The sequence below is a fragment of the Martes martes genome (assembly GCF_963455335.1).
Source record: "Martes martes genome assembly, chromosome: 8".
Taxonomy (NCBI): Eukaryota; Metazoa; Chordata; class Mammalia; order Carnivora; family Mustelidae; genus Martes; species Martes martes.
This window is the reverse complement of record NC_137895.1, coordinates 113,435,286-113,461,696: the sequence shown is the minus strand read 5'-3', so window position 1 is coordinate 113,461,696 and position 26,411 is coordinate 113,435,286. Positions and strand designations below refer to the sequence as shown.

General features: G+C 34.8%; 1 protein-coding gene across 3 annotated transcripts in view; it reads right to left on the bottom strand.

Annotated features, from left to right (window-relative positions):
• Positions 1 to 26,411, bottom strand: part of ARHGAP12 (Rho GTPase activating protein 12) — a 109,290-nt gene that overhangs the window by 39,011 nt on the left and 43,868 nt on the right. For 2 of the 3 annotated variants that reach the window (XM_080811559.1, XM_080811557.1), the window contains exons 4-7: positions 21,122 to 21,385; positions 13,200 to 13,340; positions 11,960 to 12,040; positions 735 to 860 (exon numbers count right to left, since the gene is read on the bottom strand). In XM_080811559.1, the coding sequence (XP_080667685.1) occupies positions 735 to 860; positions 11,960 to 12,040; positions 13,200 to 13,340; positions 21,122 to 21,385 (612 nt within the window). The remainder of the gene's footprint in view (positions 1 to 734; positions 861 to 11,959; positions 12,041 to 13,199; positions 13,341 to 21,121; positions 21,386 to 26,411) is intronic. The other variant, XM_080811558.1, reaches the window with a different exon arrangement.

Here is a 26,411-nt window from a genome sequence, read left to right as displayed (position 1 = left end):
TAAGAAAGTTCATTCTGTTTTCACTAACACCTGAAAATTCAAGAAACCTGCTCATTATGCCAGGAGAGAAGTCTGATGGTAAAACAAAGAGTCCCCAGTGACAGATACGTTTTTAAAATATACTTTTTAGAGTGTTGCCACTGCCCTCAAATTTTTACATATTAGTATGGCTAACGTTCTACAAATTCATACAAATTTCCTACTCCATCCCCAAAATGAAGCTACAACATAAAGAAAAAACTCACAAAGAAGGTAAAAACTTTATGCGTGTTCCATTCTGATGTTTGCATCAAAATCTATCCCTTATTTGAAACAGAGAACATTACTTCTCAGATTCATAAAAGAAGTCCTTTGTGCAGAGAACAATTAGGGAAACAGAGGATTGGGATTCCAATTCTCCCACGGGATGAAGAAATTAATTAAATGTCTTTATTATTAAAACCTCCCAGAGGCCAAAGACAAACAACAACAGATACAGGACTTTAAAACAGGATTATCAAAAATATCTATCACCAGCTAGGCTCAAACATATACATTATCAAACCACAGATGACTCAGTCCACTGTGCAAAACTCAATGAGCTACAAAACCAAAACCCATTCCAGGACAAACTAATGCTACACACAATAAAACAATAGTTACCAAAGTATGGGATGCAGCTAAGGAAAAAATGAAAGTATAAAGAATAAAAAGAACTTCCAATATTCTTAAAAGATTTTCTCAAAAAGTCCTACCTTGTCATTGGTGTCCAACACAATGGTGCTATGTCTCCACTTTGTTAATACAATTGGTTCTTGCAGCCGCCTGTCCAGGCTCCTACTTTTAATTATTTCTCTTTGCTGCTGGGATGAAGCATTATACTTAAAAAAAAAAAAAAATTACACCTTATAAATAACAGAAACAAAAGTGGAATCTAAACATGCCATACGATGTTCTGCAAAGCTCATCACAGGAATTTTTCTAGCCTTGGTATTCTCATCTTTGACTACACTGTGGCCCAACTGAGATGATCAAAGATTTTGGTGTTTGAAGAACCAAGTTAACATAACTTTGGCAAAATATTTAGTCTCCCTATGCCTCAGTTTCATCAACTGTAAAATAGACATAACAGAAATATCCTTTCATTCACAGATGTATTAATAATAATGTATTAATAAAATGTATAACATAATGTATTAATAACATATTAATATTAAGCAGTATAAAAATGCCAATACTGTCCTAATAGTAGGTTCTCAATAGAATATTAATTACCATAATTTATAAAATGAGGTCATTGGACAAACTTTTTTTAAGGTTCCTTCTACCTTGAAAATCCATGTGAGTTCAATTTTTGGTTTAGGTTTTAAAAATGATGATTATATATACAACAGTATCTTCACTTATTTAAAGGGTTGTTTGTTTGTTTTTGGTTTTGCTTTCATTTATAGGCCAAACACACTATTACTTGTTTCTCTGAAGTTGTAAAACATAACCATGACCGAAGGCAGAGACAGTACTAGTTTGAAAAACCAATCCTGAATATATCAGTTGTGAACAAAGAATAGATAACTGCCCCCGAAAATAACATATAAAATTAAGAACACATTATCAATAAGGTATTAAATCATACATTTGAAATTCAAGTAGATCACCAAGCACAAACATTTCAGAAATGTGAGGTTTAACAGTTACGCTGTTCTATACAGTCAATTTTAATAAATTATAAATAAAATAATATTAACGACAAAAGAAAATTAAAGGCTCTATTCTTCTGAAAGCAAAGGATACCTAATACCTATCTACCTCTCCCACTCCTAAAACACCCAGTAAATCTTAAAATTTTAATGATTCCTGGGGCACCTGGGTGGCTCAGTGGGTTAAAGCCTCTGCCTTCAGCTCCAGTCATGATCCCAGGGTCCTGGGATCGAGCCCCACATCAGGCTCTCTGTTCAGCAGGGAGCCTGCTTCCCCCCTCTCTCTCCGCCTGCCTCTCTGCCTACTTGTGACCTCTGTCAAATAAATAAATAAAATCTTTAAAAAAAATCTAATGATTCATTGTACTTTCAGTAAAATTATAAAAATGTTTTTAATGTTAAAAAGATCTTCCAACATCTTTCTCCACAATATGCCATTTCTTTACTCCCCAAGATGAGCCTACACACACACCCCAACTATCTCCCAAATCTGTTACTTCATTCTTCACATTAAAATTTGCCAAAGCAAGGCAATCACATATGGCAATTGCTTTTAAATCACTGCTGCTTAACAAACAGCAATCTAAAAATCTGTCACAAAAGTTCACAGAGGGATCATTTCTAGGATGAACAGAGATGAAACTTAAAGGCTATCCCCAAAAAAATTCTCTGCCAGAAATCTCTAAGAAAAGAGACCTAAACAGAGCTATACTTTCAACAGAATCATCATTAGCAATAATTAAAATGTATAATTGTGTAAAAGCATGTGCATGAACTTTAACAGATACAACTACCTTAGCTTATGAGCTTTGTAACTACTTCAATTGTTTAGAAATCCTTTCAATGAGGCAACAAAAATAATGTGAAACTAAACTGGGCAATAATCACAACTATAAATGTGCCGGTGGTTTTATCAGGCAACAGTATGTTCACAAAAACAAAACATAAATAAAATGTCAGATATAAAATATAGTCTAGTTAACAAGATGGCTAAGTTTAAAACTTTTCTAATCCCCCCGCAAAGAAACCAAACTTTTCCAATCCCTTTAAAAAAACCTTTTTTAAAGAATTTTAGATGAAAACATACAAAAGAATAAGGACTATAATGAAAACCCACCAAAAAGTTTTAACATATCTAATATAAAACAATAGCTTTAGGTAACTTAAAAAAAAAAAGAAAAAAGAAAAAAAAAGAGGGGCGCCTGGGTGGCTCAGTGGGTTAAAGCCTATGCCTTCAGCTCAGGTTGGGACCCCAGGGTCCTGGGATCAAGCCCCGCATCAGGCTCTCTGCTCAGCAGGGAGCCTGCTTCCCCCTCCCTCTCTCTGCCTGTCTCTCTGCCTACTTGTGATCTCTCGCTGTCAAACAAATAATAAAATCTTCAAAAAAAAAAAAGAAAGAAAGAAAACATAGACATCTTAGATCCCCTCTGAAAACATATTCCAGATTCCATTCCTTTCCCTCTTTCCCCAGCAGCACCATACAACTCAGTGGTCATCATTGTCATCACACTTTGATACATACTTATTTATCTATAAATATACATACTCGTGGAGTTTTAAAAGTTATATAAATGGAGTCCTACCACATGCATCATTTTTCAACTTGCTTCTTGCATTCAATAAGTTAATTAAAAAACATATTCCATGCTGGTGAGTATGCAGTTCTAACTCATATTTTCATTGCTATATATATTACATTATAAATAGATGTAATTTAATAACTTTGCTATAAATGGACATGTCTAAGGTGGTAGTACTAATTTACATTTCTACCAGAACAGACTGGTTTGCACAACCCTAGTTGGTACTATTGAATTTATATGCATTCGTGTATATAAAATCTTAAGTACACACAGACATTAAAAAATAATGTGAGAAGTCAAATGTTAACTCGTTGTTTTAATTTACATTTTCTGATTACCTGTAAATTTGTACATCTTCTCACATACTTATTTCATGTATTTCCTCTTCTGGTTATTGCTTAGTCATGTATTTTACACAATTTCAACTGGGCTTTCTTTTACTCTTACAGAAAGGACCAGGAAGTTCTTAATGTATTTTGACTTCAAAGCCTTTTGTAAGCTACAAGAGTTAAATATACCTTTTCCTAGTCTGTAGCTTTTCCCCTTTGTGATGGTACTTTTTATATTAGAAAGTGTTTTTTTTAAATTTGATGTAATCACATCTGTCAATCTTTCCTTTTATAGTTTTTCCTTATTATAGTTTTAAGAAATCCTTCCCACTCTGAAGTCAAAGATATTTTTTATATATAAATATTAAAGTCTGCTTATTACATTTATATCTCTCATCTACCTGGAATTAATCATTAAGTGTGAAGTGAGGTCAACAGCTACACTTCATTTTTTTTCACGTGAACAACAAATAATCTTAGCAACATTTATTGCAAATTCCAGACTCCATGCTTAACCCACTGATATGTAATGCTACATGTGAGCTTTCTATTCTGGTTTATTTCTCAACTGGTTTATTTCTCTGTATGCCTGCTCTTACTACCGCATCTTAATCACCATAGCAAGAACCCCACCCCGCACACATCCCACCTCCCATTTTCAGGAATACTTTGGTTCTTCATAGACCTTTGTTTGTAAATAAGATTTAGCATCAGTTCCCAAAAACATGGAGAGGGAGAAAGTAAGTGGAAATGCAGTAAATTTATAGATTAATGCAGACACTGTTATAACACTGAGCCTCCCAATCCAAGATCATAATGGTATATTGCACCATTATTCAGGTTTTACATCCTTCAATTCTGCTCTGAAATTTTCTTAAGATCTTACAAACCAGGGCACCTGGGTGGCTCAGTCAGTTAAGTACTGGCCTTCAGTTCAGGTCATGATTTCGGGCTCCTTACTCAGGGGGGGAGTCTGCTTCTCTCTCTCCTGCCCCTTACCCCACTCATGCCCACAGACATGAGCTCACTCTCTCTTGCTAATAAATAAAATCTTTGAAAAAAAAATCATACAAACCTTTAACAGGCATATTCTTAGTTATACCTCTTCCTGTTGCTACTCCTGGTAATGAAAAGGGGATCTTTATTTCTGTCACAGCCCAAATCTGACTTTTTACTAGAGAGATGGGTAGTTTTTGTTTTTTTTTTTTAACATTTTATTTATTTGAGAGAAAGACTGAGTGAGGGAGAAAGAGAGCAAAGCCAAGCAGAGAGGCAGAGAGAGAAGCAAACTCCCCACTGAGCAGGGAGCCCAACATGGGGCTTGATCCCAGGACCTCGGGATCATGATCTGAGCTGAAATTAGACACTTAAAAGACTGAGCCACCCACGCACCCCAAGAAATGGGTAGTTTTTATGGTGATTTTATATCCAGCAACTCAACAGCTTTGAGTTTGTAGATTCTCTTGATTTTTCTAATAATTAAAACAACAGTACCTTTCCTCTCAACTTTTTTTTACTTTATTGAACAGAAGCAGTGATTTTTAAAAATTCAAATCTAGTTCCTAATTCTAATGAGAAAGCTCCTATGATCCCACAATTAAGTATGAAATTTACTGTAGATTTGACAAATAACCTTTACCATGATATAATATCACATTACATTTGAAGTGATTTTCTTATGGAAGCAAATTGTTGGGTCATGGTTTTTTATTGTTTCTGAAAAAATTTTAACAGGTGTGTTTAGACCATTTATATTTACTGTACTTATATATGTTAGGATTCAAGTCTGCCATTTCATTTGTTTTCTAACCTATTATTCATTTGAGTTTCTCCTTTCCTGCCTTCCTGCAGGCTATTTGAAAAGTTTTTACTATTATATCTTAATTTATCTATGGTTTCTTGAGTCTTTTGTTGGCTTGTTAGTACCTGCTCTAGGGATTAAATTCACATGCTTAATTTATCACAGGCTACGAGTATCAATATTTCACTATTTCAAGTAAAATGCAGAAATCTTACCAACAATTACATCACTTCACTCTCCCCTTTATGGTATACAGCTGTTTTAAGTATCATCTCTACCTACAGTGAGTATTTCAGAAATGTTTCAATTTTTGTTTTGAATGTCAAACATCATTTTTATTTTTTTTTTAATTTATTTATTTGACAGACAGAGATCACAAGTAGGCAGAGAGGCAGACAGAGAGAGAGGGGGAAGCAGGCTCCCCGCCGAGCAGAGAGCCCGATGTGGGGCTCGATCCCAGGACCCTAGGATCATGACCCGAGCCGAAGGCAGAGGCTTTAACCCACTGAGCCACCCAGGTGCCCCAAACGTCATTTTTAAAACTCAAGACAAGTCTCCTCAGATATTCACCCTTTCCATTGGACTTTCTTCATTCCTAATGTTTTCTTATCATTTCTCTTCTGTGTGAAGGACTTCCTATAACAATTCTTTGAAAATATGATGCTGGTAATAAATTTCTTAGTTTACTTTCATTTGAGAAGGTCTTTATTTACTTTCATTCCTGAAGGACATTTTTGTTGGATGTACAATTATGGGTTTAGAGTTTTTTCTTTCAGCATTTGAAAAATGTTATACCACTTCCTTCTGGCTTCATTATTTCTGGTAAGACATCCACTGCCATTCAAATCATTATTACCCTATAGGTACTTTCAAGATAGCTGCTTTCAAGATTATTTAGGGGGGAAGAAAAGGGGAAGTCTTTACTTCTCAGAAATCTGACTACTATGTGTCAAGATGCGGATTTCTTTAGGTCTATCCTGTTTTTTAGGTGTTGCTCAACTTCTTGATTTCTATTGGTCTTTTGCCAAATGTGGGATGTTTTCAAACACTGTTTTCTGCAAATATTTTTCAACCTCACACTCCTTCTTCTCTTCTTCTAAGAATTCTAATGAAATGAATGTTAGATCTTCTGTATTTTCCCAAAGATCTCTGAGGCTCTGTTCATTTTTAAATTTTTAATTAAATTTTTAATTTTTAATTATATTCTTTGGTGCACATGCCCATTTCAATACTATACCTTGTGATACATTTACTAACAAATCATCAGGGAAAGCAAGTCATTATGACTGAACTCAGGTAGCAGAATATACCCCCACACACAGTGGAAGGCCTCTACAAAGGTAAACATCAAAGAACACTGATACAGGAATGCCTAAAGAATGGACTCAATGATGCAATCTACCACTGCAGGAAATCTGGTCTTTTACCCCTTTGATAGCTCTTATAATTATCTCCTTATATTGAAGTTCTGCACATCCAGGAAAATTTGTCAACATATAAATTTATTTTTATTTATCCTGGTCAGTATTTAAGTTTTTTTTGTTGTTGTTATTTATTTATTTGACAGAGATCACAAGTAGGCAGAAAGGCAGGCAGGGAGAGAGGAGGAAGCAGGCTCCCTATTGAGCAGAGAGCCCGAAGCAGGGCTCAATCCCAGGACCCTGGGATCATGACCGGAGCTGAAGGCAGAGGCTTTAATGCACTGAGCCACCCAGACGCCTATCCTGGTCAGTATTTAAGGCATATTTTCCAGTTATACACTCATGCCTTCCTTCAATTTTAGAAAATTCCTAGAAATTATATTTTTAGATATTATTTCCCCATCTTTCCTCCATTCTTCTCTTCTGGAATTCCTAGTTTACGAATACAGGAAACTTCCCACCCATCTTCCATTTCTTTTAACTATGCTTTAGTATTTGTTATCTTTCTGCCCTTCTGTCTATAGTATACACTACTGGCTGTACTTTTTAATTCCAATGACTAGCTTTCTCACCTGAAATATTTCTATTTTTTATCATATTCACATATTCAGATATCATTCATTTTTAGCTTTCTCACCTGAAATATTTCTATTTTTTATCATATTCACATATTCAGATATCATTCATTTTTATTTTTCATAATTTCTTGTTCTTTTTATTTTTCATTTTATTTATTTATTTTCTTTGGTGCACAGCAAAGCAAAGTTTACTGAGTGATAGCACAATGCTCCCAAAGAGGGAGAGGACCAGAGAGGGTTGCCCTTCTTGTTCTTTCTAAATGAAAGCCTTCATTTAACTCCAGACATCTACAACATTATTTAAAGTCTGTATTAAGTTATTAACAAAATTAATTTCAACTGGAGTATAATGTTCTGATTCTTAGATTTTTTCATGTTTATATTAGCATTGGGTTCTTCATATTTTTACTTGGAATTTTGAATACCAGACTCATTTTGAGTGGGAGATATTTTGTTTTGTTCTCTTTTCATTCATCCTTATTCCCCCCCCACCCCACCCCAGTCCTTCCTCTAGTCTAGTTTTATGGTTCCCTTCACCTATACCCAATCTAGAGCCAGGTATGCATAAATGTATATGTGTACATATTTTGTCTCATTTAGCTGTCATATATGTGCATGCTTCTTCTTTCCAGATTTATAGCAATTCCTTGAGGATAAAGACCAAGCCCTGTGCATTTGCATTCATGATAATATCTATACAATGCTGACCACCAAAGATGTACTCAAAAACAATCACTAAGTTTCTAATATCTGCACTGGGATTTACAAAACCATCTGACAGACTTATTTTGGACTTACTAAGTAGAGGTTCTAAAACATTTTGGCTTATTTCCTCATTCTCACTATACTGAAATCCAACCTTCTCCCCACATTCAATTTAATTAGAAATTCAAAAAACTACCCATTCTGCCTTTATCCTAAGTGGCAAATCGTGGCAGAAAATGAGATAATACCACTAAATGGCTCAACAATGATCACAATCAGCACCCATTTCCACTGTTGTGGAACTACCCTGAAAGGTTCTGATATGACTCAGTCCCTTCCTTCTTCTTTCTTTCACCCAGGACATCTCCACAAGTAGGTACTTTAATGTTGAACCTGTAAGTATTCTGACCAGGGAAAGTATAGGAGTTAATACAAAAACAAATAGAATATTTAGCTATGAGTTAAGTATAGGTTCCAAATTACTCCTTATATAGGGTCATCTGGGAAGCCTCTTCTTTCAGTGGACCCCGACCTGGGACAAATGACTCAAAAGAAGTCTTATGTTCCATCTCATCACTCCAGGCAATCAGAAACTACTATGAAGGAAGATGCAATACAACAAAAGATTCCTCTATAACTCAAATGGTGAGGAACTGACATGAGCTACAAATGGAATTTGTCAAGTGTTAGAAAAATTTAGTATGTTTAAATTATGTAATTACTATATTAATAAAATATTGTTCTATAATCTAAATCATTTTAAGTGAACTAAACCTTCAGCAGATATATCCTCTGGTATCTTTTTTTTTTTTTTAAGATTTTAATTAATTATCTGTCAGAGAGAGAGAGCGCACGCACGCACAAGCAGGCACAGTAGCAGGCAGAGGTGGAGAGAGAAGCAGGCTCCCTGCCGAGCAAGGAGCCTGATGCGGGACTCGATCCCAGGACCCCGGGATCATGACCTGAACTGAAGGCAGTGGCTTAACCGACTGAGCCACCCAGGAGTCCCTCCTTTGGTATCTTTAAGTCGAAATCAGATCTCATATTTTATAAGCCCAATAGATCCGTCAATGTCACATAGTTTTCAATACTGAACAGTTATATACCAAAAATATATTCCTTTCCCAGCACATAGGTATTACGTATTTTGGCTCTCACTACCCATAAGATTTTTCTTTCCAATTTAATCACTAAATAGGATTATATTTGTAAATGGTACCAGTTTTGAAAAATAAGAGCCGATGTATTCTATAATTTCTTCCCAGTACATTTACAAATAAAAATATTGTTAATCTTATTACATGTATCTTTTCTCCTAAAAGTTGATAATAATCATATTAAACTTGTAATATTATTTCCCACTAAAACATTTTATTAAAAGACAATTAAATTAGGGAAATTTAGGCCATTTCATATCTAATTCTTTGTAAAACAATCACCACCCCCCCAAAAAAAAAACCACAATGAAACAAAGCAAAACAAACACCTCACAGACAAAAAAGCCGTAACTGTTACTACAGTATCATTCAACTGCTATTCTCTGGTTTATAAAATACTATAGGATTCCAAGGGGTTGGTACAACTTCAAAGTTTAAAAGGTAAATATGGTTTTATCTGCAGAATCAGATTCCAAAAGTACTAATTAATGACGAAAATGGAAAAAACCCATGAATGTTTTACTGAACTATATTTCATAATTTTTAAGAGTGATAATAGAAAACTTCCATCCATAAAATATGTGAGGAGCACTTTATGGCATTTTTAATATATTTTTATTTGGATCTTTACTCATTCTTGATATTATTTTAGATATATATATATTTAGAGATATACATATATTTAAATACATATTATCTATGGTTAATTTTAAATGAAAACCACGTGACAGGGTACCTGGGTGGCTCAATCAGTCAAGCATATGCCTTCAGCTCAGGTCATGATCCCAGGATCCTGGGATCAAGTCCACATCAGGCTCTCTGTTCAGTGGGGGCCTGTTTCTCCCTTTCCCTCTGCCTGCCACTCCCCTGCTTGTGCTCTCTATCAAATAAATAAATAAAATCTTAAAAAAAAAAACAAACAAACCCAACGTGACAAAACCATGGAGACAAAAGAAAGATCAGTAGTTGCCAGGGGCTGGGGGAGGTAGTGAACAAAGGATTTTTAGGGCACTGAAAATACTTTGTATATTATAATGAAAGACATGTCAGTATACTTTTGTCCAAATCCACAGAATATATCAACACCAAGAATGAACCCTAAGGTAGACTATGGACTTCAGGTGATTATGATTTGTCAATGTAGGTTCATCCTTAGTAAAGAATATACCATTCTGGGGAGTGATGTTGATAGGGAGGTTGTGCATGTGTAGGAACCAGGGATATATGAGAAATCTCTATACCCTCTCACTTTTATTGTAAACCTTTAACTGTTCTAAAATAATTAAGCCTTAAAAAAAGAAAGCCCCCAATGTGATATCTTCGTAATTCTTTGTATGTTGAGTTTTGAAAATCAAATATAGAAGTTATTATCATTAACACTAATGTTATGTTGCAAACAGCATTATTTTCAAAAAACAATCCTATTATCTATATGTAAATTTTAATAGAACTTCTCATTTTGAAAGTATTAAAAATGATTAAAAATAGTTTCTTCTGCTGAGCTAGGCAAAAGAAAAAGTACTTGTGTAAGATACATGCTAAAATACGTGTAAAATACGTAAATACAAATGCTTATTTGAAGATCTGACAAGGCTTTTTTAACACAAGAAAATTCTGGGGCTGCACCTGATAGCTAAATTAACAAAAAGAATTATTATTTCCTTTATCCTCAACCCTACCCCCGAACCCTGAGCCAAGTTTGCATAATAGCAACCTACATTGTTCCTTGATATCTTGGCATTTTAAAAGCTGTCAGACTTATAATGGAGTTCTTATGCTACTAGCTCAATACAGGTCACAAAGGTGTTCTTAATAATCAAGTACTCACTGTATAGCTTATTACACTAGTATCAAACCTTATAATTTCATAAAATAGAGGTCAGATAACATTCACATAAGAAGAAACCACAATTATTACTACTTTACTAGACAGTGTTTTCCAACCTTCACATTATTAACATCTAGTGATTTTTTTCTATATCCATGTATCTTTATAGTAACAGTACTTTTCTTTAAATTGGTTTACTTTGGCAAAAAGACAAATTTCTTTAAAAATTAAAGTCTATCTAACATTACAGATATGTCTGCTAACACTGTCATTTTCTAAAACATCAAAATTAACTACCAATTAAAATTTAAACTTTTGCTCAGATATCATTTAAAATTATCTCAATACTAATAGTGTGACAAGCACATGACCACTCTGAAGCCCACTGCCTTAAGATCAACTAAGCCCTGATGTGCTCATCTGAAAAAAGACCCAGTGAGACCCTAGAAGATTTTATCAGCACGTCCTGCTAATGACTGACACAATTACAACACATATTTACATATAAGAATAAATTGGAATACTGAGTCACTTTTTTCTCTTAAAAAAAAAAAAAGATTAAATGTTAAGAACAACCTCAAAAATTCAATATATGCAAGATGACTAGATATAAGATGGCCTTATTGGCACTGAAGGAAATTCTTATTATGATGGAAAAACTGATTTCAACGATAAGAACTTCTGAATAGGAATTACCAGTATTATATAGCAAAGATCATACACATGTTAGAATATTTTAGCCAAAGGATTCTCAATAAATTCCGAAAAAAAGTTCTGCTATTTAAAAGTTGAATAAAAATTTTAAAGTAAATCTGTTGAGACCATTTTCAGATACTATATCTACTATTTTAAAATATAAATTCAATGTTAAGGTTTATTACCTTTGGCAATTCCCATTCCGAACGAGATCCATCTGCACTGTAGTAATACTGTCTACCTTGATCATCAACATGCTTGAGCCACTATAAAAACAAAACAGGTGTAAAACAACAACAACAACAAATATAAAAAAACAAAAAAGTGGTTTTTTTTAAGTAAAAGTGAGTTTAAGCTTATACAACTGGAGATATTAGATCTTTTTCTTATGAACTTTATTCTACATCCTCAAGAACACCGCAAAAAAAAATTTACAAACTTATACTAACAGATTTGTATTTTAAGTTTGGTAAAAGTAAATAAACTCAATATTAAATGTGAATTTATTTCCTCTCTCTTCCAGTGTCAAGCTAGTTCCAATGTGAAGCACCACTTAACACAAGAAAATATAACATAAAGACACACAGATATACATATATACTGGACACAGAGTCACACTCACTTGAGAACAGGGTTGGGAAATGAACAAAAGAGAGTATTTTTTTAAATCTTCAAATATAAAACTACTAAACAATGTAAGCAAAACTTCATGCAAACCCTTAGGAATTACCTCCTGCAGCCAACACATTCCTCATTCAATATCATTTAAACACTAATAATAAAACTTCATATGATATAATATAGGGACTATGAGGGGCAAAAGACTAAGTACTGCTAATTTAACATATGATCTTAATTGTGAAATACATGAAAACTAATGTGTCCTTATGTTCAAGTGTGAAGTAATTAAAGCAAGCACAACCAATCAGTTAGCTTCTCTGATGATACCAGATGTTAATACATAAAATTTCAATATGCATTCCCAAACTAATCATAAAGTACTAGATTCATGGTTTTTTTTTTTTATGTAACTTGATTATAAAAGAAAAAGGAGTATAGAAAGTGAGGTGGTGTATCATAGTGACACATGCTGAGAAAACTATTCCTAAAAAAAACTATTCCTTGAGAAAAATATAAAGAAATATGTTTACTGAAGAAGTCGTAACAGAATGACACCCAACAGGTCTACTCTTAAGAAGTTGCCTTAGGTGGTTTTGACATCACAAAAATCACTGTAATTGTAAGCAATTTAAAACCATGAATCAGTAGTTATATAATGAGTTTTCATGTTGTCAACTGGCATGATTTCAGAATTACAATAAAGAATATTTTCATGCGTTTTTTAAATACTACTAAAACTTCAGTACACGACTATTTTATGTAAGGATTCCACCCAAAAAAACTAGATGAGAAAAAAAAATGTACCTTTTCATTAGTATAGTCACTGGTATATAAGGTATGCCCACGTTCATCCAACTCTTCTGACCAACCCCTTGGAGGAGAACCACACTGACTATCTGACTGGCTGTAACAAATGCTGTGGTAGTTTTCTTCTGATGAAAGAAGCTATAAATAGTCAGAAACATAAGGATTTTTCTTCTTTGAATATATATATACACACATATGCATTAGCTGCAAATCTAAACAATAAACTGTAATAGCTATAAGCACACTAAGATATCTTGACTATATCTGAAAATTTAATTCTCAAAACAAATTGTTAGTCTTTCAAATGGTACAATGTTACGTGGTAAGGGGAAATTAGTAACAGTTGTTTTATCACAATGATGTAACCCTGGAAAAATTCACCATAATAAAATTGAAAACAATGTTTTCAGACTGAGAGATAAAATGCTACCTTCTATTATTTAATTCTGCTTCTGAACTGAAATCACATTAAAAATTGACAGGAGTGTGTATGCATATACACATCCATGTGTAAGCAAAATACAGGATGACAGTACTTCCTCAGACTGAGTTTCCTGAAAATTCTCATGCCCAGCAAATAATAGTGCTCAATAAAGAGAATTATTATTTTTTTAATGTGTGGAACTGAGGGGGGCACTAGTCTTGTAATACTGTATTTTACGTTCTCATTTATTGCTTTTATTTGTCTAATTTATTTCCTCAATCACATGTGTATTAAAGATAGTTGGAAACTAAACTTCAAAACAGAAAAAATAATATTGAAAAAATTCAGACGTCAGAGAGGTGAAAAATTCAGTATGGAAGTATTTAAGAAGTATTTAGGTATGCTTTACTTTTAAAAGCATGATAAAATCCAGATATACTAGAGAAGCAAATAAGATTGACAAAAGTTAATTTCTGCTTTTTCAAACAACAGGCACCATAATGTGAGTGAGTAGCAATTTGCTTACTGCACTTAAACTTCATTCATTCACGAATATTTATGAGATTAGCGCTCTTGTAAATGACCCCTCCAGGATCACTTTTAGGTAAAATACTTCCTGCAATTAAATCTGACTCAAACTATATCTTCTATCATCATAATTTTAGTCTAAAACTCTTAACTATGTAGATTCTCAATGTTGTAAAAAAAAAAAAAAAGACAGAAACATACTAATAGTAACATGTTCACAAAAACTGACGTAGACAACTTTACAGAAACCCTGCATAAAGTGACCTATATACATTTTGTAACAGTAATGTTAAAAATGGAAAACCTATTTTAAAAATCAGGATTTATTTTTAAATTAAGACTACTTAAGTAAAGTACAATAAAATCTTTTAGAAACAGAGAAAAGAAATCTATACAATGGAATATTATTCAGCCATTAAAAAGAACGAAATTTTACCATTTGCAACAACATAGATGGACATTACGGCCATTATGCTAAGTGAAATAAGTCAGAGAAAGACAAATACCATATGATCCCACTTATGTGGAATCCTCAAAACAAAACAGAAGAAGCTAATAGATACAGAGAATGGACTGGTTGCCAGAGGTGGGGGGAGAAGGCAGGTTCATCCATTGGTGAAGGGGCCAAAAATCACAAATTTCCAGTTATAAAATAAATAAGTCATGAGGATATAAAGTACTGCATGGAAAACACAATTAATAATACTGTATTACATATGTGAAAGTTGCTAAAAGGGTGGATCTTAAAACTTCTCACATGACAAAAAAATTCTTTACTAGACTTAATGTGGTAATCATTTCACAATATACACAAATACAGAATCATTATATTGTACACCTGAAACTAACAATGTTGTATGTCAATTATACCTGTATAATAGTAAAACTAATTTAAGAAAAAAAGTCACTAAATCAATTTTTTCATAAGTACAACTTTCTAGCTAATGAAATACTCCCATAATTTCCCAATTTTTGTGCAGTAAGATGTTCCTTTTTTGCATGAAAAGAAACCTCTGGTATCTCACATGTTTTATTATTTTATAGAACCAGAGGTACTGCGATGCTTGGCTGGCTCAGTCAGTTGGGCATCTGTCTTCAGCTTGGGTCATGATCCCATGGTCCTGGGATCCCACATCAGGTTCCTCATTCTTTTGGATGCCTGCTTCTTTCTCTACCTCTGCCTGCCTATGTTTATTTTCTCTCTGTCTCTCTGACAAATAAATAAATAAATAAATCTTTTTTTTTTTAAAAGGCAGAAGTACCTCTAAAATCTTGATATTTACTACTAGAAAAGGGCTATTTAGTGGCAATTAAATAAAATAAAGATTATTTCTGGTAAGCATTCTCTAAATGTTATCTATGCTATACTCCTAACTCCATTCGGCAGGGTACTTGGCTCAATAACTTTGGGGTATATATTTTGCAGCAAATATAGCCTTATAGAGTGGGCTACAAAGATGTTCCATTTACAGGAGAATGATATGTAGGTAACTGAAATGACCACCTGGATTAAAACAATTTAAAATATTACATAAAATTTTTAAGAATCATCAAGAAGCCTAAGGCTAAGAAATACTCAGAGGTCAAAAACTAAGTAGAATGTAATGACCAGCCTTCTCTTTGAAGGCATGTGTCAAACCTCAAACTAGAACATTAGTTTTCAAGGCATGAAGTATCGGGGAACAGGAATTGAGACCACCAACAGGAGGGAGTGTAACAGGATTCCCCTGATAAAGAACTGACACCCCAAAGTAGTATACCCTCAGATTATCAGTGAGCCAGAAATAAGTCTTGTCCTTTTATTCCACACAATGGAAATAACAGGAATCTTCCCAGATAAGTGGGGGGAAATGGGAGAATCTCCAACCACAAACCGGGTTTCACGCAATCCAAATTACTACTACTTAGATGGCCTAAAGAACTAAAGCTGAAAATTCAGTTTCAAATGTTTACAGGATACTAGCTTCCTAGCAGAAACAAAAGCAAATCCTCTCTGACAGAAAAAGCTTTCAACCCCAGCATTAAAGACTTACTATACATAAAAATTTCTAAGCACTATATATAGTCACATATTAAAATGCACATACGGGAACACCTGGGTGGCTCAGTCAGTTAAGTGTCTGCCTTCAGCTCAGGTCATGATCCCACGATGTTGGGATCAAGTTCCACACTGGTTCATTGCGAAGCCTGCTTTTCCCTCTGCCTGCTGTTCCCCCTGCCTGTGCACGCTCTCTCCCTCTCTCTGACAAATAAATAAAACCTTTAAAAATAAATAAATAAATAAATAAATAAATAAATAAATAAATAAAACACATGTGGACACAATGTGAAACAAAACACCATGATTAAGAGTCAGCAGAAAAGTAGAATAATCCAATTCTTAAAGACCTTATGTACTAGAATTATAAAAAAAAAAAAGACGGGCGCCCGAGTGGCTCAGGTCACGATCTCAGGGTCCTGGGACTGAGTCCCACATCAGGCTTCCTGCTCAGCAGGGAGTCTGCTTCTCTCCCTCTGCCCAAAACAGCTCATCCTCTCCCCCACTTATGCGCTCTCTAATAAATAAAATCTTTAAAAATAAATTAATTAAATTAAATTAAATACAAAATAAGACTAAAGAAAGATATGAAATACAGCATCCTTCACTGGGTCTTTCACTGCAGGAAAAAACTATAAGGGACATTACTTGACAAGTGAGAAACACTGAATATTAACTGTGTATTAAATAACATATCAATATTAAACTTCTTGGGCATGATAACTTTTCATCAAATACTGACAACAGTTTTGCTGGAAAACGTCTTTATACTTAGACAATAAAATATTATGTTGTCTTAATCCAAATGGTTTAGAAAAGAAATTACTAGGAAGTAGAAGGAGGAAGAGAAGAAGCAAATGTGGCAAAATGTTAAAACAGAAAAATCTAGATGAAGGCTACCTAGTATGTGGATGTTCATGATACTGTTTTTTAGGTTTAAAACTTTTCAAAGTAATAAGATGGAGAAGCTCTCCCAAATAAATAAAAACTAAGATGTTTTTAAAATTTAAGGACTGGCTTAATAATAAAGATGAAAAATAATGAAGAACTACACCAAAAATCATTGAAAATGAACCACAAAGAGAAATAGAGATAAAATTCACAAGTAAAGACATGACCAATGGAAGCAGATTAAATATTCATCTAATCAAAGTTCCAGAATGAGAGGAAACAGAAAATGGGACAGAGGCTATATATAGACAAGTAGGAATTTTCTAGAACTAATCAAAGATAGGACTCCTCAAGTTCAAGAATCCCAACAAAAGGGGCACCTGGTGGCTCAACCGCTTAAGAGTCTGCCTTTAGCTCAGATCATGATGGGGGCGGTGGGGAGTGGTCCTTGGTTGGGCTCCTTGCTCAACGGGAATCCTGCTTCTCCCTGTCCTTCGGCCCCTCCCCCTGCTTGTGCTCTCTCACTCCCTCTCTCAAATAAATAAAATCTTAAAAAAAAAAAAAAAAGAAAAGAAAAGGAAAAAAAGAACCCCAACAAAACCCTGGGCAGGAAATAAAGAAGATACCTTCACCTAATCATATTATAGGAAAATTACAGATAAGCGATCTTAAAAGCTGCCAGCCAGAAGGGACAAGCTGCTCTTCAAGGAATGAAAATCAAACTGACAGCTGAATTTCCAACATCAACAATAGAAGCCTGGAAACAGGAGAATAAAATCTTCAGTGAGCCAGGAAAAAACAAACAAGTAAGCAGTCAACTTGTAACTGTATATCAAGGGGCGCCTAGGTGGCTTAGCTGGTTGACTGACTGCCTTCAGCTCAGGTCAAGATCCCAGGGTCCTGGGTTGGGCTCCTTGCTCATCAGGGAATCTACTTCTCCCTCTCCTTGTTTGTGCTCTGTCAAATAAATAAATTTTTTAAAATCCTTAAAAAAAGAACTGTATATCAAGTAAAGATATTCTTCAAAAATGAGGGAAAAAAATTTCTAGACAAAAACTAAGATTCTATCACTAACATCATCACTAAATTTTAAACTAAGATTCTATCACTAACAAATCCTCACTAAGAAAATTTAAAAGTATGTGCTTAAGACAGTAGTTATCCAAGATAAAAGTTGTCCAAAATAATCTGATTTGCATAAAGGAGTGTGAGGGGGGGAAAAGTGCCAAATAGCAGGATGAATTTAAGAATCGCCATGTACAACAATAAGGGGACTAAAAACAGTAATAAAATACAACAACAGCAAATGGCACATAGAGTTCTCACTTGGCTCTAAAGAGTGAGAGGACACTGACTAGGCTCTGGTGAGTATGCATGTTAACAACTGTAAGGCAGGGTTTGCAAAAGCAGCACTACTGACATTTAGGGCGAGATGAGTCTTTGTTGTGGGAGCTATCTTGTGTATCACAGGATGTTTAACAGCATCTCTGGCTTCTACCCACGAGATGCCAGTAGCCCTCCCTGAGTTGTAACAACAAAAAAATGTCTCCATTGTTTAATGTCCCCCAGGAGGCAAAACTACCCAGCTGAGAACCATTGCTCTAGAATAACCACTAAAATAATAAGCTCTGAATTAGATGGAAGAGTTAACACTTATGAACCCCACTAAAAGTACCAAAATATGTTTTAAAAGACTTATACTACCAAGAACAGGGAGAACGCAAGACGTGAGCAATCACAAAACTCTGGAAGCTGAGAAGCAGATGAACAAAAGACTAACTCATCTACACAGAAAGCAGGTTCTAAAATGGTGGAAGGAGGCTGTGGAGTTGGAGAGGGAAGTGAAATCCAACCACTTTACAGAGCAGAATCTTCAAATGGCTCAAGAAGTGACAGTATTAGGTCCTCCTGGAACTAGGGATGAGGGCAGGGGTACTGCAATGAGGACTAAACTGCCAGAATCCCTTCCCTTCAGGCCTGCTTGCTAGGTGTGCACCCTTCCCTTTTCCCAGTTGAAGTACAGGAATTAATTACCTCTTATGAGAGAAAAACAGTAAGATTCTGATTTGGAAGACAAGAGGCACAACTGGTACAAAGGTACCAATCAGACACAAGGAGAATGAGGGACTATAAGCAAAACTAATACTGACTACCAAGAGCCTGGCAGCCCTGACCTTCCTGGCAGATTTTAAGACTTCTGTGAAGAGTGAAGACTGAGTAGTCTGAAAGAAAGACCTAATGGTCTTGACACTGGAGACTCCTGGCAAGCAGCTGATCCATATCGCCATACACGGAAGTTCAAAATGCCCTCCAACTGTGAGGAAAAAGATATTTCCAACCTAGAACTCTACACTCAGCAAGCTACCAATTAAATGTAAGCAGAGAATATAAACATTTTTCACATATGAAGTCTCAGTACCACATCCTATATGCAACCTTTCTCAAGAAATTATCAGAAAATGTGCTCTAGGGGCACCTGGGTGGCTCAGTGGGTTAAAGCCTCTGCCTTCGCCTCAGGTCATGATCCCAGAGTCCTGGGATCGAGCCCCACATCGGGCTCTCTGCTCAGCAGGGAGCCTGCTTCCGCCTCTCTCTCTGCCTGCTTCTCTGCCTACTTGTGATCTCCATCTGTCAAATAAATAAATAAAATCTTAAAAAAAAAAAAAAAAGAAAAGAAAATGTGCTCTAGCCACTTTGTAATTATCTATTTTTTAAACAATTTGTGCAGAGGCCAAGTAAGCAGAGATTCTGATATACAAATCACTCTCATCCATTTATTAATATGGAAAGCTAAAAAGCATGCTTAAAGTTGCTGTGTGTACTTTAAATTTCCTTAAATTATTCTATAATTGAACTCTTTCCCTAATTCTTCCAAATTATTAGATTTTTACTTTATTATTCACATACAGGACAATGTAACTTGGTATCTTTCTAGATCTACAATTCAAGTAACTTTCTCAACATTTTTCTTATTATAGTAACACGAGAACAAATTTCTCTCACTACTCTCAATCTCATTCTTGAACACTAAAAGTACAAGTTATCACCAAACCAAAGCTATAAATAACCAACTGAAAAATAGGACAAGAGGAGTCATTAACTACAAAAAGCTTTTCGATTCTGCTAAATACAGGATGCGCCACCTGATTTTTCCAGCTCCTACCTAACTGGAGTTGTTTTTATTCCACATGCTTTCTGTAAGAGCAGTGTGTCCCTATGCAGGCATAGGGGCCTCCCTCTATCAAACAGCAGGATTTAATTCCATTCTGTCATTCTACCCAAGCCTCTCCTGCATGTCCAAATGGTCCCAAGGAATCTCTCCAGACCTCTGACATGACTGTCTCTCAAAATATAGCTGGCCAAGTTCACTGCACCACCCTCCAAGAGGTGCAGGTGAAGGTGAAACAAAGGTTGGGGAGGGGTGGGGGAGGGGAGTAGTAGTATGAACACTAGATACAGAAAGTAATGATTTTAGACTGAACAGTCACATTTTACAAGATGGCCCATTTATTGCAAAGGAATTACATTATACTTATTTTCCTTACATATAAATAAAAAGTGATCTTGCACCTCTGACTGAAACACTGAAAAGCATCTCAGTAGTCACAGCAAACCAATACAGAAAAGTGTCTATTTTAACTAGTTCATAACTTTGTTTTTATTTATGTGACTAAGTCACATCATATATTTTCTTTCCTTTTTCTAAAAAACTTCCCTGATTTGGCAATAACAGTAAGTGTATTAGTATCTTCTATAACGTGAGGGAAGCCACTGGTACTAAGGAATTTTAAATTACTTAATTCAGGAACTAGTAAACATATTATAAGGTTAGCTACTGTCTATTAGTTAGACATCAGAATTAGCCATCAGAATTCGCATTAATATAATGAAACTGGGAAAGAACATTTAATAGCTCAGAGATTTCAAGTGTTCTACCATTTCAATACCAAGAAACAAACCTCCTCACTTCCTTGGCCTTGAATAATGAAAAGAGAGAAAGTTTGGTAAGCCACTGGTTGATTCCTTAATTATTCATACCTCTTGGTCTCCTGGACTCTGGAACTCTCCCTTGCTTATGCTTGTATCCCGAGTCCAACGAGGTGGTTTCCAGGTTCTTTCCTGAGTTCCTCTGTTATAGTAATAACAACGCCCTGAACTATCTTTATGAGTTTCCCATTCTCCATTAATCTGAATTGCTGGGCTCCCAGGAAGCGGGGGGAGAGCAGACTGGGATATTTTCAGTTCTTGTAGATTAGCATAGACAGGAGAATCTGGACGTCCTTGATTTGGAGGTGTTGTTGCCTGTGAAAAATGTGAAATATTCATGCTTAAACTGGCATAACACTTACAAATAAAAATTAAATGAAACATGAGACACAGAAAATACACAAAAGCTTATTTTAAAACTTATATACAGGTGTATATATTCCCTCTAAAGAAAAAACAATTTCACAGTATTAAAACTCATGATTTGGTTGAAGAAAACATAAAAGCTTCAAACACAATCCAAAGTATACTTAATAATTTTCCCTCACACTGAAAGAATAGTCCACTAGAAGTCAGGAACTGTGAGTTCCAGTTCAAGATCTGGCACTAACAAGTTGTATGACATTGGATTAGATCACCTCATCCTTCCTGAAATTGAATTTTCGCATCTCCATAAATGAGGGAGTCAGATTAAACCACACAGGTCTTCTCTGTCTCTGAAAGTCTATGATTTTAGGCAATTTTTTTAAAATACAAAAAGTCTTACACATGCGTAATTCAACATTTATTCAGAAAACTATCAAAAGAAAGATTTTGATAGAAAACTATCAAATATTAAATCAGGAATGTAAAAGTGAAAGATAAAGGAGATAAAACATTTCAGCTAAGAATTTACTACATTCCATTCTTTCTCAGCTAGAATTTCTCCATACCAATAAATCATATAATCTCCTCCTAGGTTCCTTATTTGTGAATTTCCTAACAGTGGAAAAATAAGAATCAGCAGTAACTGATTTATAAATGCTTAATCTCAATCTACAGCTTTACTTATTATTTTTATATGTCTCACTAGATGTCAGTCAAGAGCAGAATATTCTTCATACATTTTGCATTCTCAACCTTCGCACCAATAACATTTTGGGTCAGAAAATTCTTCACTGCGGGGGGCTATCTTGTGTGTTTTAGAATGTTTACTAGCATCTCTATCCACTAGATGTTAGTGGCATTTCCATTGTGTCTATTAAAAAGTATCCAAATGTTGGCTCAGGTCATGATCCCAGCGTCCTGGGATCAAGTCCCACATCGGGCTCCTTGCTCAGCGGGGAGCCTGCTTCTCCCTCTGCCTCTGCCTACCACTCTGTCTGCCTGTGCTCGCTCGCTCTCTCTAACAAATAAATAAATTTTAAAAAAAGTATCCAGATGTTGCCAAACGTCCTCTGGGGACATAACTGACCCTGGGCTGCTTTACTATATAAATCCTAGGGTTATATTCAGAAATTTAATTACTTCTATAATGTACCCAAGAGTTTTATGAATGCTTAAAAATACGGAATTTAAAAAAGGAAATGCGGATGGATACACTGAATCAGTCTTAATAAAATTAAAGTACTTTAACTTCTAAGATATTATTTTGTCTGTAAAATAATAATGGATATAAAGCACAGAATAGGATTTAAAAGAGAACACAGCAAAAATAACTCCAAACATGAATACATATGTAAAATGATCACATTCAGTCTTTTTATACATGGTAATTACCCAACTACTGTATTCAATGATACAAATGAGACTGTTTTCCTTAAAATGTTAGCTTTGAAATTAGACTACCACCAAAGAGCACCTTTCTATGAAGAAAATCTATCTAGGAAGACAGATTTCCAAGTAGTATTTCTCTTCCAGACTAATTCCATATCCTGGTGAATTAGCCAAGGTAACAATGTTTCTCTTACTATAATGAAGTCTTTTAATGTAACAAACAATTCTATATAGCAAATCATTTCCCAGAACCTTATCTAGAGAATATTTATTCAACAAGTGTTAAAAGAAGTTCTTACTTTGCTCCTGATACTTTACTAGATTTAGAGAAATAAAGACACCAAGAAACAGCCATTTTCTAAAAGCTGTTTATGGAAAATTATATTAAATCTTTAAGAAACAACCAATTCCTATTATTTAAACAGTTCAAACAGTTTTTCTAATTTAAAAAACTGAAATGTTTCAAGACAGTTTATGAGGCTAGCATAATTCTAAAACAAAACTGGAGAAGAATTAAATGAAAGAAAATTATAAACCAACCTCACTTATAAATATAAATGAAAATATATGAAGTAAAACATTAGCAATCAAATCCAGCACTGCATTAAGTAATTCAGCAAAGAAGTAGAAATATTAAGAAAGTCTGTCTAAGCAAATAAAGCCTAAACCCAGCAGGGGAAGAGAAATAAAGATCAGAGCAGAAATCAATGAAATACAAACCAAAAGAACACTAGAACAGATCAACAAAACTAGGAGCTGGTTCTTTGAAAGAAATTAATAAGACTGATAAACCCCTGACCAGATTATCAAAAAGAAAAGAGAAAGGACCCAAATTTAATAAAATCATGAATGAAAGAGGAAAGATCACAACCAACACCAAAGAAATACCAACAATTATAAGAACATATTATAAGCAACTATATGCCAGCAAATTAGATAATCTGGAAGAAATAGATGCATTCCTAGAGACATATAAACTACCAGAACTGAACCAGGAAAATACAGAAAACCTGAAGAGACCCATAACCAGTAAGGAAACTGAAGCAGTCATCAAAAATCTCCCAAAAACCAAGAGCCCATGGCCAACAGACACATGAAAAAGTGCTCAGCATCACTCCGCATCAGGGAAATACAAGTCAAAACCACAATGAGATACTGCCTCACACCAGACAGAATGGCTAAAATTAACACGTCAAGAAACAACAGGTGTTGGCAAGGATGCAGAGAAAGGGGAACCCTTCTACACTGTTGGCGGAATGCAAGCTGGTGCAGCCACTTTGGAAAACAGTATGGAGTTTCCTCAAAAAGTTGAAAATAGAGCTACCTGACAACCCAGCAATTGCACTACTGGGTATTTACCCCAAAGATGCAAATGTAGTGATCTGAAGGGGCATGAGCACCCCAACGTTTATAGCAGCAATGTCCACGATAGCCAAACTATGGAGAGAGCCGAGATGTCCACCAACACATGAATGAATGAAGAAGATGTGATACACACACACACACACACACACACACACACACACACACACGAACGAATATTATGCAGCCATCAAAAATGAAATCTTGCCATTTGCAATGATGTAGATGGAACTAGAGGGTATTATGCTAAGGGAAATAAGTCAATCAGAGAAAGACAGTTACATATGATCTCACTGATATGTGGAATTTGAGAAACAAAACAGAGGATCATCGGGGAAGAGAAAAAAAAAAAACAAGACGAAACCTGCTAGGGACACAAACCATAAGACATTCTTAATCATAGGAAACAAACTGAAGGTTGCTGTAGGGGAGAGGGATGAAGGGGCAGGGTAACTAGGGGACAGACATTAAGAAGGGCATGTGATGTAATGAGTACTGGGTATTGTATAAAGCTGATGAATCACAGACCCGTACCTCTGAAACCAATAATATATGATATGTTAATTTTTTAAAATTAAGTAAAAAAAGAAACCACCTAAACATCCAAAAACAGAGGAATGGCTAAGTAAACAATGATATATGAGGCAATTTATATAATTTTTGAGTGACAATAAAAATGGTGATGATTTTTAATAACATTATAAAAAATTATGAGCTTAATATAAGACTGCTTCTAACTTCCAAATAAACTCCAACTAAAAATTTAGAAGTATGGAGAAAAACCAACTAAAACATTATCAGTCTTTGGATAATGGGGTTATGCATAATTTTTTTTCTATGTGCTTTATTTCCCAATTTTATTTTTTCCAATTTTACAGTGAGAATTACTACCTTTAGAGTTTGATGAAGATAAGAATCCAGGGCACTTGCTCAGTCCAGGAGACTCATAAAAGTGACAATAAGAGTATTAACATGTAATGTTGTTACGACTAGTCTTTCTTAACAGGTGGATCATCTGTATCAGACTCAGGAATGTTTTTCTTTAAACTTATAATTCTTGAGTCATATCCCAGAGCCACTGGGGGGTGGAAAATGGTGAAGGTTGATAGTCAAGAATCTGTATTTTTAAGTATTCTATGGGATCCTTATGTACACTATTATTTGGAACACACTGATAACATTACATCTTGAATGCACTCAGGGCAAACTAGTCCCTGTGGTCCAATAAACTTCTTTTACAAAAATCAAAGTACTTAAAGACAATTCTATTCATACCACAATTGTTTCTCAGTCTGCAGATAACTAAAAGAAATAAAATAATAACAGCCACTTTCAACATATGAATCACATAAAAATTAGTTTTGGAAAATTTTTAAGACTTAAGTAATGTGCACTTAAACTGAACAAAGCACCTTGTTCATGAACTGTAGACAAGAATAAGTGTTTTTTCAGACAAAAAAAATTTTTAAAAGGAGAGCACAGAAACAAAGTTAATTTTATGGGCCATATCTGTCATTAATTAACAACTGAATTGGGACTAGTACCTCTCCACATGACCCAATTTTATATTTTAAAAAAGCCCTGGCCTGTTCCACTTTATCTATATAAAGACTAAAATAGTCCTCCCACTATCCACAGAAAGAAAAAATTGGGGAACCATATATATAAGAAGGTAACTTTATTTATTTTTTTAATTTTTGGAGGACATCAGGAGAAGGAAGGGAAAAATCAAGGGGGGGGAAATCAGAGGAGGAAGATGAACCACGAGACTGTGGACTCCAAGAAACAAACTGAGGGTCTTAGAGGGGAGGGGCATGGGGGGGATGGGTTGGGTTGGCCTGGTGATGGGAATTAAGGAGGGCACGTATTGCATGGAGCACTGGGTGTTCTATGTAAACAATGAATCTTGGAACACTACATTAAAAACTAATGACGTACCATATGGTGACTAACATAATAAAAAATAATAATTAAAAAGAAAGAAAATAACTCTAAACTTAGACGCTCCCCGAATCCCTACTTTAATACCAAAAACACTGAGATTTGTCCCCTTTTTTCTTTAACATTATTTCAAGAACTGCTTCTAAAATAAACTTCAGAGAATGGCAGAATACATATTAACTAAGGAGTTATACCTATTGTTTCTTAAATAGCATATGCTACTCAGTATTAATACCCAGGTACCTACCTTTATAATAACCATTAAAAAAAACAGTAACAATGA